At 45.5% G+C, this 14,426-nt stretch overlaps 1 protein-coding gene and 2 long non-coding RNA genes across 4 annotated transcripts in view; all 3 read right to left on the bottom strand.

Moving 5' to 3' along the window:
- The window catches only part of LOC142907221 (uncharacterized), a 219,061-nt gene that overhangs the window by 154,604 nt on the left and 50,031 nt on the right, over positions 1-14,426 (bottom strand). For both annotated transcript variants that reach the window (XM_076056544.1, XM_076056484.1), the window contains one exon: positions 6,060-6,145. In XM_076056544.1, coding sequence (XP_075912659.1) covers positions 6,060-6,145 — 86 coding nt within the window. The remainder of the gene's footprint in view (positions 1-6,059; positions 6,146-14,426) is intronic.
- On the bottom strand, positions 1,659-3,771 carry LOC142906474 (uncharacterized). Its single transcript, XR_012930328.1, has 3 exons — positions 3,519-3,771; positions 3,413-3,472; positions 1,659-1,964 (listed from the first exon to the last, which is right to left on the bottom strand). It is a non-coding gene; the product is annotated as an uncharacterized LOC142906474 (long non-coding RNA).
- Positions 2,002-3,081, bottom strand: LOC142906497 (uncharacterized). Its single transcript, XR_012930339.1, has 3 exons — positions 2,973-3,081; positions 2,563-2,610; positions 2,002-2,508 (listed from the first exon to the last, which is right to left on the bottom strand). It is a non-coding gene; the product is annotated as an uncharacterized LOC142906497 (long non-coding RNA).

The raw sequence follows: 14,426 nt of genomic DNA, 5'->3' as shown, positions 1-14,426 counted from the left end.
CCTAGTACAAATCAAACAGGAGAATTTAGCATTGAAATAACTAGGAGAATCTAGCATTGAAATAACTGAGTGATTAGCTTGTGACTCGTCACAGAAATGGCTATGTTGGAGTCATAGCCTACACATCTGAGCTATTCACAGTAACTGGGTATACACTACAATATATAATGAATACTATATAGTGAACCAATAAACTAAAATATAAATTACCTCAATGTTATCAATAAACTCTATATATTCTCCAATCAGCTAAGCTACCAACAATAAGTCGTTATATATCACAATGCTATATGGCGAAAAAATGGGTGGATTCTTACCCTCAACTTTAGCAACACGGATAGCTACGGCCCCGTTCAGACGGACGAGTTCATCCATGGTCGGAACAGAGGAGGGGGAGAGAGACAGCTGCGAGGCGCTGTTATACTCCATGTTGTAAACCATACCATTAACCGTGGTGTGAGAGGTATTAAGAGTCAATGCCAGCGAAAGAGCTGTGGTCTGAAGGTCATTGTAAAATACAATTAATTAAGAACTGAAATGGTTTAAAACATCTTTCCAATGGTTACTAAGCCAGAATCCATCTTCTCGGTTGAAATTGTCTCTGTGCTTGTATATGTGAATGGCCTCATGAACGAATCTCTCATGGTAGCCGGTTGGTTTGCAAAGAACCTCCGTCTTGGAGAAGTCAATGTCATGTGAGCCCACTGAATTATAACAGTGATCTGCCACGGCAGAGGAGTTCGTTCTACCGTGTTTCAAGTCTGCTTTATGTTCGCGGATGCGGTCCGAGATGTCGTTTGGTTTCTCCAATGTAGCTACTACCACAGAGGCACTTAGTTTGTAAACGCCCGGGTACTGTATGTCTGGAACAGCATCTTTTACAGATGGAACTAGATCACGGATTTTATGTACTGTGTTGAATCGGACCTGGATCTTGTGTTTATTCAGGATTTTGGAGATATTTTTAGTGACCCCTGCAATGTAGGGTAAGGTGATGGTTTTGAGTGGCTCCACAAGAGGATCCTTCTTCATGACTGGAGTGATGGCTTTGCGGATTGTGTAGTCGGAGTAACCATTAGCCCTGAGAGCCTGGTGTACGTGCTTGAGTTCACTGGTAATGTGTTCCTGGTCGGAAATGCATTGGGCTCTATGGTATAGGGTCTTGATGAGGGAGTTGTTCTGGGATGGATGGTGGTGGGAATCCGGTTTCAAGTAAGCATCTGTATGGGTAGCTTTCCTGTAGACAGAGTGGCTCATTGAACCATCATGTCTCCTTTTAATTAAGACATCCAAAAAGGGTAGTTTGCCATCTTTTTCGACCTCCATGGTAAATCTGATGGCTGGGTGTATGGAATTGATGTGGTCGTGGAATTGGTCTAGAGCAGGCTGGCCATGTGGCCAGATGACAAAGGTGTCATCCACGTACCTCTTCCATAAGGTCGGGCATAGAGTGGCAGTCTGGATGGCATCAGTTTCAAATTTTTGTCAAGGGGTACCTCTGCGGATGTGTATACTTTAACTTAGCTATTTCAATGAGCCATTTCAATGCTAAATTATATGCTAATTCCTTTGTCAAGGCGCTTTGTTTCTTCTCACACAGCTTAAAGGTCGCGATCTGAGCATGGCTTTTTCGCTCCAGCGCTGTCCTCTAGTCTCGCCCCTTCACCTGATGAAGGCCGCTTGTGTTGTGGCCGAAACGTCGTGAGAATTTTATTGTGTTATTTTATTTTATCAATTTATTATTTTATTCTCATTCTACGTGACTTTATCGAAAGAACCAAAGAAGATGAATCCTTGCAGTCACGAAAGCTTTAAATCGAAACTCTCTCTACCTCGTTCTCCACCTCGTTCTCTACCTCGTTCTCTACCTCTCTCTCTACCTCTCTCTCTACCTCTCTCTCTACCTCGTTCTCTACCTCGTTCTCTACCTCGTTCTCTACCTCTCTCTCTACCTCGTTCTCTACCTCTCTACCTCGTTCTCTACCTCGTTCTCTACTTCTCTCTACCTCATTATCTACCTCGCTCTCTACCTCGTTCTATACCTCGTTCTCTACCTCGTTCTCTACCTCTCTCTCTACCTCATTCTCTACCTCGCTCTCTACCTCTCTCTCTACCTCGTTCTCTACCTCTCTCTCTCTACCTCGTTCTCTACCTCTCTCTCTCTACCTCGTTCTCTATGTCTCTCTCTACCTCTCTCTCTACCTCGTTCTCTGCCTCGTTCTCTACCTCCTTCTCTACCTCTCTCTCTACCTCGTTCTCTACCTCCTTCTCTACCTCTCTCTCTACCTCTCTCTACCTCGTTCTCTACCTCGTTCTCTACCTGGTTCTCTACCTCGTTCTCTACCTCTCTACCTCGTTCTCTACCTCGTTCTCTACCTCTCTCTCTCTACCTCGTTCTCTACCTCTCTCTCCACCTCCTTCTCTACCTCGTTCTCTACTTCTCTCTACCTCGTTCTCTACCTCGTTCTCTACCTCGTTCTCTACCTCGTTCTCTACCTCTCTCTCTACCTTGTTCTCTACCTCTCTCTCTACCTCTCTACCTCGTTCTCTACTTCTCTCTACCTCTCTCTCTACCTCGTTCTCTACCTCGTTCTCTACCTCTCTCTCTACCTCGTTCTCTACTTCTCTCTACCTCGTTCTCAACCTCGTTCTCTACCTCTCTCTCTACCTCGTTCTCTACCTCTCTCTCTACCTCCTTCTCTACCTCGTTCTCTACTTCTCTCTACCTCGTTCTCTACCTCGTTCTCTACCTTGCTCTCTACCTCTCTCTCTACCTCGTTCTCTACCTTGTTCTCTACCTCTCTCTCTACCTCGTTCTCCACCTCGTTCTCTACCTCATTCTCTACCTCTCTCTCTACCTCTATCTCTACCTCTCTCGCTACCTCGTTCTCTACCTCGTTCTCTACCTCTCTACCTCGTTCTCTACCTCGTTCTCTACTTCTCTCTACCTCGTTATCTACCTCGCTCTCTACCTCTCTCTCTACCTCGTTCTCTACCTCGTTCTCTACCTCGTTCTCTACCTCTCTCTCTACCTCATTCTCTACCTCGCTCTCTACCTCTCTCTCTACCTCGTTCTCTACCTCTCTCTCTCTACCTCGTTCTCTATGTCTCTCTCTACCTCTCTCTCTACCTCGTTCTCTGCCTCGTTCTCTACCTCCTTCTCTACCTCTCTCTCTACCTCGTTCTCTACCTCCTTCTCTACCTCTCTCTCTACCTCTCTCTACCTCGTTCTCTACCTCGTTCTCTACCTCGTTCTCTACCTGGTTCTCTACCTCGTTCTCTACCTCTCTACCTCGTTCTCTACCTCGTTCTCTACCTCTCTCTCTCTACCTCGTTCTCTACCTCTCTCTCCACCTCCTTCTCTACCTCGTTCTCTACTTCTCTCTACCTCGTTCTCTACCTCGTTCTCTACCTCGTTCTCTACCTCGTTCTCTACCTCTCTCTCTACCTCGTTCTCTACCTCGTTCTCTACCTCTCTCTCTACCTCGTTCTCTACTTCTCTCTACCTCGTTCTCAACCTCGTTCTCTACCTCTCTCTCTACCTCGTTCTCTACCTCTCTCTCTACCTCCTTCTCTACCTCGTTCTCTACTTCTCTCTACCTCGTTCTCTACCTCGTTCTCTACCTTGCTCTCTACCTCTCTCTCTACCTCGTTCTCTACCTCGTTCTCTACCTCTCTCTCTACCTCGTTCTCTACCTCGTTCTCTACCTCTCTCTCTACCTCGTTCTCTACCTCCTTCTCTACCTCTCTCTCTACCTCCTTCTCTACCTCGTTCTCTACTTCTCTCTACCTCGTTCTCAACCTCGTTCTCTACTTCTCTCTACCTCGTTCTCAACCTCGTTCTCTACCTCGTTCTCTACCTCTCTCTCTACCTCTCTCTACCTCGTTCTCTACCTCGTTCTCTACCTCTCTCTCTACCTCGTTCTCTACCTGTCTCTCTACCTCTCTCTCTACCTCGTTATCTACCTCCTTCTCTACCTCGTTCTCTACTTCTCTCTACCTCGTTCTCTACCTCCTTCTCTACCTCTCTCTCTACCTCGTTCTCTACCTCTCTACCTCGTTCTCTACCTCGTTCTCTACCTCTCTCTCTACCTCTCTCTCTACCTCGTTCTCTACCCAGTTCTCTACCTCTCTCTCTACCTCGTTCTCTACCTCTCTACCTCGTTCTCTACCTCGTTCTCTACCTCTCTACCTCGTTCTCTACCTCTCTCTCTACCTCGTTCTCTACCTCGTTCTCTACCTCTCTCTCTACCTCGTTCTCTACCTCTCTCTCTACCTCGTTCTCTACCTCTCTCTCTACCTCGTTCTCTACCTCGTTCTCTACCTCGCTCTCTACCTCTCTACCTCGTTCTCTACCTCGTTCTCTACCTCTCTCTCTACCTCGTTCTCTACCTCTCTACCTCTCTCTCTCTAACTCTTTCTACCTCGTTCTCTACCTCGTTCTCCACCTCGTTCTCTAACTCTCTCTCGAGACGTCCAGCAGCAGCAGCAGCAGCAGCAGGCCAGCAAGATGGTGCCCCCGGTGCAAGCGTCTCCACTGTGTAAGACGGCACCACTCTGCACTGGGACTTTGTCTCGTGTCTACGACTCCGCCAGATTGGCACGGCTGAAGCTCATCACGCTAGAGGAGGAGCGGCGGATAGAGGAGGAGGAGCGGCACAAGCGGGAGGAGGAGGCAGAACGGACCGCATGCGAGATCGCTGCCGCACCTCAAGACGCAATCCCCAAGTGACAACTTGTAGACGAGGCGGTGAAGTGCAGAGAAGCGAGAGACGCTCAGGGCACACACGGCACAGCAACATTGCACGGCGCAGGACGGACTTGCTAGGCAAGACGCCAACAACACGGCGCACACATCTGAGGTACAAACACAAGAATGTACACAGAGTACACAAACAGCAGGCTTATCCGGCAGGATGATTGGGGCCGTCCATAAATGACGTCACGCGATTTTGGACGATTTTTTTTACCCCCCCCCCCCCTCGTCACACGGCGTCACAAAAAGTCAGACCCCCCCCTTCAAATATGACGTCACAAAGCTCTGCCCCCCCCCCCCAACGATATTTCCATTTTGAAAATAAAACATGCTTCAAATCGCTTTAAACTATTGTCATTGTTGTGCGTATTTAATGTGGCGCTGCACTCTGATGTTGTAGGAGACAACATTTATTAAAAAGTCTATTTAATTAAGCAGAACGTGTTGTCTATATTTAAAGTTGCGCATTTTGATGTGACGTCACATTTCTCACCCCCCCCCCCCCTCGTCACACATCGTCACAATTGTCTGACCCTCCCCCCCCCCAGGTGCGTGACGTCATTTATGGACGGCCCCATTCACACTGGCGATTCTACAAGCACTCGACAAGACACCCTGAGATCGCTCCCACTCCACATTGACATTTGTCTTCTAAGTCTGTCTCCCTCATTGTGAGCTGTAAGGTTCGTCTGTTAGGACGTCAATAACGTGGAGTAATGTCTCTAACCCATCTCTCTCTCTAACTCACTCGCTAACTCTCACTCACTAACTAACTCTCTCTCTATCTCTCTCTCTAACTCGCTCGCTAACTCTCTCTCTCTAACGCTCTCACTAACTCTCTCTCTCTAACTCACTCGCTAACTCACTCACTAACTCTCTCACTCACTCACTAACTCTCTCTCTCTCACTCACTAACTCTCTCACTCACTCACTAACTCTCTCACTCACTCACTAACTCTCTCTCTCTAACTCACTCGCTAACGCTCTCTCTCTATCTCTCTCACTCACTAACTCTTGCTCTATCTCTCTAACTCTCTCACTCACTCACTAACTCTCTCTCTAACTCTCTCTCTCTAACTCTCTCTCTCACTCACTAACTCTCTCTCTATCTCTCTCACTAACTCTCTCACTCACTAACTCTATAACTCACTAACTCTCTCTCTAACTCTCTCTCTAACTCACAAACTCTCTCACTAACTCTCTCACTCACTAACTAACTCCCTCTCTAACTCTCTCACTCACTAACTAACACTCTCTCTAACTCTCTCTGTCTCTCACCCCCCCCCCTCTCCGCGTGACTCACAAAGCGCAGCACGAGGCCCTGGCAGGCGTGGTGCTTCAGCAGGCTCAGCAGGAACTTGAGGCCTCCACAGTCCACGAAGGTCTGACCTGTGACCAGAGAGAGAGGAGAATCAGACTCAGAGGTTCCTCCAATCCACCCGATACACGCACCGTGGTACCCCTCCACACACCACTTACACAGACACATACACCATATACACGCACACCATGTACACACAAACACACCATGTACACATACATACCATGTACACACACCATGTACACGCACACACCATGTACACATACACACCATGTACACACACACCATGTACACACACACCACGATAGCCCTACACACACCACGATAGCCCTACACACACCACTACACAGACACATACACCATATACACACACACCACGTACACAGACACACACACCACGTACACACACCATGTACACACACCATGTACACAGACACACATCATATACACACACACACCATGTACACACACACACCACGATACCGCTACACACACCACTACACACACACACCATATACACACACACCATGTACACATACACACCATGTACACACAAACCACGATACCCCTACACACACCACGTACATACACACACACACCATATACACACACCATGTACACACACCATGTACACACACACCATGTAAACACAAACACACCATATGCACACACACCATGTACACACAAAAACCATGTACACACACAAACCGCGTACACACACCACCTCACCCCCTCACCCCTCACCACCCTCCCACCGCCTCCCCCTCACCACTCTCACCACCGCTCCCCTCACCACCGCCCCCCTCACCACCTCACCACCTCACCCCCTCACCACCGCCCCCTCACTAGAGAGAGTGAATCTCAATGGCTCTCACCTGGTTGAATAAAGGATTCACTCACTAGATGTAGTGAGGTAAATGGTTCCCACCTGGTGAAATAAAGGAGACTACTCTCAGTAGAGATAGCGAATCTAAATAGCTCCCGCCTGGTTAAAGAAGTAATTCACTGCATCGAGTGAATCTCAATGGCTCTCGCAGGATTACATAACGGAGTTACTCACGAAAGATGGTGAATCGCAATGGCTCTTAACTGGTTAAATAAAGGAGTCATTCAATCTGGACAGTAAATCTTAATGGCCCATATCAGTAGAGTGTGAATCTCAACATCTCTCGCATGGTTAAAAACATTAACTATTCACTAAAGATAGTGAATGTTAAAGGGTAAATAAAGGAATCGCTCAATAGAGACAGTTCATCTAAATAACTCCCACCTGGCCAAATAATTAATTAATTCGCTAGGAATTCTCTCAGGGGCTCCAATTTAGCACGCTGAGGCCACTCTGGGTAGAGTGAATCTCAGTGTTTCCCTCTGAGTGGAGACAGTGAATGTCCCCAGTGGCTGAATAGAGACAGTGAATGTCCCCAGTGGCTGAGTGGAGACAGTGAATGTCCCCCAGTGGCTGAGTGGAGACAGTGAATGTCCCCCACTGCCTGAGTGGAGACAGTGAATGTCCCCCAGTGGCTGAGTGGAGACAGTGAATGTCCCCACTGACTGAGTGGAGACAGTGAATGTCCCCCAGTGGCTGAGTGGAGACAGTGAATGTCCCCACTGGCTGAGTGGAGACAGTGAATGTCCCCCAGTGGCTGAGTGGAGACAGTGAATGTCCCCACTGGCTGAGTGGAGACAGTGAATGTCCCCACTGGCTGAGTAGACACAGTGAATGTCCCCGAGTGGCTGAGTGGAGACAGTGAATGTCCCCCAGTGGCTGAGTGGAGACAGTGAATGTCCCCACTGGCTGAGTGGAGACAGTGAATGTCCCCACTGGCTGAGTGGAGACAGTGAATGTCCCCACTGGCTGAGTGGAGACAGTGAATGTCCCCAGTGGCTGAGTGGCCACAAGACGGAATCCGTCTCCCCCTCCACCCCGCGTGTGAGGAGCGACCGCGCTGCTGCTGCTGGTGGCGGTACTGGTGGTAGTGGTAGTTATAGTAGTTAGGTAATGGTGGTAGTGGTTGTAGTGGTAGTTATAGTAGTTAGGTAATGGTGGTAGTGGTTGTAGTGGTAGTTATAGTAGTTAGGTAATGGTGGTAGTGGTGGTAGTTATAGTAGTTAGGTAATGGTGGTAGTGGTTGTAGTGGTAGTTATAGTAGTTAGGTAATGGTTGTGGTAGTGGTTGTAGTGGTAGTTATAGTAGTTAGGTAATGGTGGTTGTGGTAGTGGTTGTAGTGGTAGTTATAGTAGTTAGGTAATGGTGTTTGTGGTAGTGATTGTAGTGGTAGTTATAGTAGTTAGGGGATGGTGGTTGTGGTAGTGGTTGTAGTGGTAGTTATAGTAGTTAGGTAATGGTGGCGGTAGTGGTTGTAGTGGTAGTTATAGTAGTTAGGTAATGGTGGTTGTGGTAGTGGTTGTAGTGGTAGTTATAGTAGTTAGGTAATGGTGGTTGTGGTAGTGGTGGTAGTGGTAGTTATAGTAGTTAGGTAATGGTGGTTGTCGTAGTGGTTGTAGTGGTAGTTATAGTAGTTAGGTAATGGTGGTAGTGGTTGTAGTGGTAGTGGTAGTTATAGTAGTTAGGGGATGGTGGTTGTCGTAGTGGTTGTAGTGGTAGTTATAGTCGTTAGGTAATGGTGCTTGTGGTAGTGGTGGTAGTTATAGTACTTAGGTAATGGTGGTGGTAGTGGTTGTAGTGGTAGTTATAGTAGTTAGGTGATGGTGGTTGTGGTAGTGGTTGTAGTGGTAGTTATGGTAGTTAGGTAATGGTGGCGGTAGTAGTTGTAGTGGTAGTTATAGTAGTTAGGTAATGGTGGTTGTGGTAGTGGTTGTAGTGGTAGTTATAGTAGTTAGGTAATGGTGGTTGTGGTAGTGCTTGTAGTGGTAGTTATAGTAGTTAAGTAGTGGTGGTTGTGGTAGTGGTTGTAATGATAGTTACAGTAGTTAGGTAATAGTGGTTGTGGTAGTAGTGGTAGTTATAGTAGTTAGGTAATGGTAGTGGTAGTAGTGGTAGTTATAGTAGTTAGGTAATGGTGGTTGTGGTAGCGGTTGTAGTGGAGTTATACTAGTTATGTAATGGTGGTTGTAGTGGAAGTTATAGTAGTTAGGTGATGGTGGTTGTGGTAGTAGTTATAGTAGTTACGTAGTGGCGGTTGTGGTAGTGGTTGTAGTGGTAGTTATAGTAGTTAGGTAATGGTGGTAGTGGTTGTAGTGGTAGTTATACTAGTTAGGTAATGGTGGTTGTGGTAGTGGTTGTAGTGGTAGTTAAAGTAGTTAGGTAGTGGTGGTTGTGGTAGTGGTTGTAGTGGTAGTTATAGTAGTTAGGTAATAGTGGTTGTAGTGCTAGTTATAGTAGTTAGCTAGTGGTGGTTGTGCTAGTAGTGGTAGTTATCGTATTTAGGTAATGTTAGTGGTGGTACTGGTTGTATTGGTAGTTATAGTAGTTAGGTAATTTTGGTGGTGGTAGTGGTGGTAGTTATAGTAGTTAGGTAATGGTGGTTGTGGTAGTGGTTGTAGTGGTAGTTATAGCAGTTAGGTAATGGTGGTTGTAGTGCTAGTTATAGTAGTTAGGTAGTGGTGGTTGTGCTAGTAGTGGTAGTTATCGTATTTAGGTAATGTTAGTGGTGGTACTGGTTGTATTGGTAGTTATAGTAGTTAGGTAATTTTGGTGGTGGTAGTGGTGGTAGTGGTAGTTATAGTAGTTAGGTAATGGTGGTTGTGGTAGTTTTTGTAGTGGTAGTTATAGTAGTTAGGTAATGGTTGTGCTTTTGGTAGTAGTGGTAGTTATAGTAGTTAGGTAGTGGTGGTTGTGGTAGTGGTTGTAGTGGTAGTTATAGTAGTTAGGTAATGGTGGTTGTGGTAGTGGTTGTAGTGGTAGTTATAGTAGTTAGGTAATGATTGTGGTAGTGATTGCAGTGGTAGTTATAGTAGTTAAGTAATGGTGGTAGTAGTAGTGGTTGTAGTGGTAGTTATAGTAGTTGGGTAATGGTGGTAGTGTTTGTAGTGGTAGTTATAGTAGTTAGGTAATGGTGGTGCTGGTCATAGTGGTAGTTATAGTAGTTAGGTAGTGGTGGTTGTGGTAGTAGTGGTAGTTATAGTAGTTAGGTAATGGTGGTTGTGGTAGTGGTTGTAGTGGTAGTTATAGTAGTTAGGTAATGGTGGTGGTGGTAGTAGTGGTAGTTATAGTAGTTAGGTAGTGGTGGTTGTGGTAGTGGTTGTAGTGGTAGTTATAGTATTTAGGTAATAGTGGTTGTGGAAGTAGTGGTAGTTATAGTAGTTAGGTAATGGTGGTGGTGGTAGTAGTGGTAGTTATAGTAGTTAGGTAGTGGTGGTTGTGGTAGTGGCTGTAGTGGTAGTTATAGTAGTTAGGTAATAGTGGTTGTGGTAGTAGTGGTAGTTATAGTAGTTAGGTAATGGTGGTCGTAGTGGTAGTAGTGGTAGTTATAGTAGTTAGGTAATGGTGGTTGTGGTAGCGGTTGTAGTGGAGTTATAGTAGTTAGGTAATGGTGGTTGTAGTGGAAGTTATAGTAGTTAGGTGATGGTGGTTGTGGTAGTAGTTATAGTAGTTACGTAGTGGGGGTTGTGGTAGTGGTTGTAGTGGTAGTTATAGTAGTTAGGTAATGGTGGTAGTGGTTGTAGTGTTAGTTATAGTAGTTAGGTAATGGTGGTTGTGGTAGTGGTTGTAGTGGTAGTTAAAGTAGTTAGGTAGTGGTGGTTGTGGTAGTGGTTGTAGTGATAGTTATAGTAGTTAGGTAATAGTAGTTGTGGTAGTGGTAGTTATAGCAGTTAGCTAGTGGTGGTTGTGGTAGTGGTTGTAGTGGTAGTTATAGCAGTTAGGTAATGGTGGTTGTAGTGCTAGTTATAGTAGTTAGCTAGTGGTGGTTGTGCTAGTAGTGGTAGTTATCGTAGTTAGGTAATGTTAGTGGTGGTACTGGTTGTATTGGTAGTTATAGTAGTTAGGTAATGTTGGTGGTGGTAGTGGTAGTTATAGTAGTTAGGTAATCGTGGTTGTGGTAGTTTTTGTAGTGGTAGTTATAGTAGTTAGGTAATGGTTGTGCTTGGTAGTAGTGGTAGTTATAGTAGTTAGGTAGTGTTGGTAGTGGTTGTAGTGGTAGTTATAGTAGTTAGGTAATGGTGGTTGTGGTAGTGGTTGTAGTGGTAGTTATAGTAGTTAGGTAATGGTTGTGGTAGTGATTGTAGTGGTAGTTATGGTAGTTAAGTAATGGTGGTAGTAGAAGTGGTTGTAGTGGTAGTTATAGTAGTTGGGTAATGGTGGTAGTGTTTGTAGTGGTAGTCATAGTAGTTAGGTAATGGTGGTGCTGGTCATAGTGGTAGTTATAGTAGTTAGGTAGTGGTGGTTGTGGTAGTAGTGGTAGTTATAGTAGTTAGGTAATGGTGGTTGTGGTAGTGGTTGTAGTGGTAGTTATAGTAGTTAGGTAATGGTGGTGGTAGTAGTAGTGGTAGTTATAGTAGTTAGGTAGTGGTGGTTGTGGTAGTGGTTGTAGTGGTAGTTATAGTATTTAGGTAATAGTGGTTGTGGAAGTAGTGGTAGTTATAGTAGTTAGGTAATGGTGGTGGTAGTAGTAGTGGTAGTTATAGTAGTTAGGTAATGTTAGTGGTGGTAGTGGTTGTAGTGGTAGTTATAGTAGTTAGGTAATGTTGGTGGTGGTAGTGGTAGTTATAGTAGTTAGGTGATGGTGGTTGTGGTAGTTGTTGTAGTGGTAGTGATAGTAGTTAGGTAATGGTGGTTGTGGTTGTAGTGGTAGTTATAGTAGTTAGGTAATGTTGGTGGTGGTAGTGGTTGTAGTGGTAGTTATAGTAGTTAGGTAGTGGTGGTTGTGGTTGTAGTGGTAGTTATAGTAGTTAGGTAATGGTGGTTGTGGTTGTAGTGGTAGTTATAGTAGTTAGATAATGTTGGTGGTAGTGGTTGTAGTGGTAGTTATAGTAGTTAGGTGATGGTGGTTGTGGTAGTGATGAGTGGGAGTGCAGCTGCACTATGAAGCCGACGACCCAAATTCGATTCCCACTCACGGCCACCACCAGTGGCGATTATCTAAACCGGTTCTGGGCTTCCCCTAGGTCGAGTCAGCTTGAAACGATTCCCTGATGCGAAGTGTGAACATCGCCTCTAGGGAGACAAAGGCGGTCGGGCGTGGTGCTGGCCACCCACCCCATTGTGCACAGTGCCGCCCTTGATTGGTGCTCGCAAACAGCACTTGCCCCAACGGCCTGCTGAGGCTACAAGGGGGATCTTTGTCTTTGTTCACGTGTCCATGAATGAAGAGGAAGTGGAGGTGGTGAGTGAGGGGTGGTGAGTGGCTGAGTAAGAGGTGAGTGTTGAGTGAGTGGACACTGCACGGTGAGTGAGGTAGCGGGTGAGGGGGGTGGTGAGTGAGGGGTGGTGAGTGGCTGAGTAAGAGGTGAGTGTTGAGTGAGTGGACACTGTACGGTGAGTGAGGTAGCGGGTGAGGGGGGTGGTGAGTGAGGGGTGGTGAGTGGCTGAGTAAGAGGTGAGTGTTGAGTGAGTGGACACTGTACGGTGAGTGAGGTAGCGGGTGAGGGGGTGGTGAGTGATGGGTGGTGAGTGGCTGAGTAAGAGGTGAGTGTAGAGTGAAGAAGGGGTGGAGGAGGGGGGTGAATGAGATGGGAGGGGTGAGCTGTTCAGTGGTGAATTTGAGTTTAGTGGTTAGGGGCCGTCCATAAATGACGTCACGCGATTTTGGACGATTTTTGACCCCATCTCCCTCGTTACACGAAAAAAATCTTACCCCCCTCAAATATGATGTCACAAAGCTCTGCCCCCCCCCCCCCCCCCCAAAACCATATTTTCATTTTAAAAATAAAACATGCTTCAAATCGCTTTAAACCAAGGCCGTAATTATAATATATATGGGGGGGGGAGGGGGATACATCCCCCTCCCCCCCCCCCCAATATTCAAATATGCTCAGTCCCCCCCCAATATATTGTTATAAAACATTAAAAAATGCTATGCTACGACAAGCAAATCACGCACCACCGTACGAAATAATCATGAGCAACTGTAATCATAATCATAACCAAACTTAACAAGTTGCCATCATTATTACTGCTACCGGTTCTAGTATCACGGTGCACTGCAGTTCTGCGTGTGGTGGTCACGTGGTGTTGCCCTACCCCAGCAGCAGCCGTTGCTCGACTGCTGTGGGTAGGTACAATCAATGTCACGCACTGTACTGTCTCTCCATTTCATTACTTTAAAATGTATTAAAAAGTGGAAAACTAGAAAGTTATATGAGTGTTACGTGGGCTATATCACTGTCAAGTGAAAACAAACATTTTTGGTGAAAACGGGCCGATTTACGATTGCTAATCAATCAACCATCAGTAACGTTAGCTATCATAGCTAAGTAAGTTACTTGGAAAGTGAATTAGCCACACATTCACCCAGCGACCAACAGTGGCGCTCACGGGCGTATGTAACTAACGTGAATGTCTCTATTACGTTATATTTGTCAGAAAGCCCACGTGAAGTCTGAGTAAAGTGTCAATAATTTATGTTGCGCTGCATGTGTCATATATGTAGACAGTCGTCGCTTTCATTTATTGCATATTCGTATAGTAGAGTGTATAGCTGTACTTGATTATGATAAATGTCATTTTCTTTGGTTCTTTCGGTAAAGTCACGTAGAATGAGAATAAAATAATAAATTGATAAAATAAAATAACGAAATAAAATTCTCACGACGTTTCGGCCACAACACAAGCGGCCTTCATCAGGTGAAGGGACGAGACTGTCTGGAGGACAGCGCTGGAGTGAAAAAGCCACGCTCAGATCGCGACCTTTAAGCTGTGTGAGAAGAAACAAAGCGCCTTGACAAAGGAATTCGCATAGAATTTAGCATTGAAATAGCTGAGTGATTAGCTTGTGACTGGTCACAGAAATGGCTATGTTAAAGTTAAAGCATACACATCCACAGAGGCACCCCTTGACAAAGGAATTAGCATAGAATTTAGCATTGAAATAGCTGAGTGATTAGCTTGTGACTGGTCGCAGAAATAGCTATGTTAAAGTCAGAGCATACACATTCACAGAGGCACCTAGTACAAATCAAACAGGAGAATTTAGCATTGAAATAACTAGCAGAATTTAGCATTGAAATAACTGAGTGATTAGCTTGTGACTGGTCACAGAAATGGCTATGTTAAAGTCGCAGCCTACACATCTGAGCTATTCACAGTAACTGGGTATACACTACAATATATAGTGAATACTATACAGTGAACCAATAAAAACTAAAATATAAATTACCTCAATGTTATCAATAAACTATATATATTCTCCAATCAGCTAAGCTACCAACTATAAGTCGTTATATATCACA

This window comes from Petromyzon marinus, chromosome 1 (assembly GCF_048934315.1).
Source record: "Petromyzon marinus isolate PM22_M1 ecotype Great Lakes invasive population chromosome 1, UKy_Petmar_22M1.pri1.0, whole genome shotgun sequence".
In the NCBI taxonomy this organism is placed as follows: domain Eukaryota; kingdom Metazoa; phylum Chordata; class Hyperoartia; order Petromyzontiformes; family Petromyzontidae; genus Petromyzon; species Petromyzon marinus.
The sequence above is the reverse complement of the archived record's forward strand: the minus strand, read 5'-3'. Positions and strand labels throughout refer to the sequence as shown.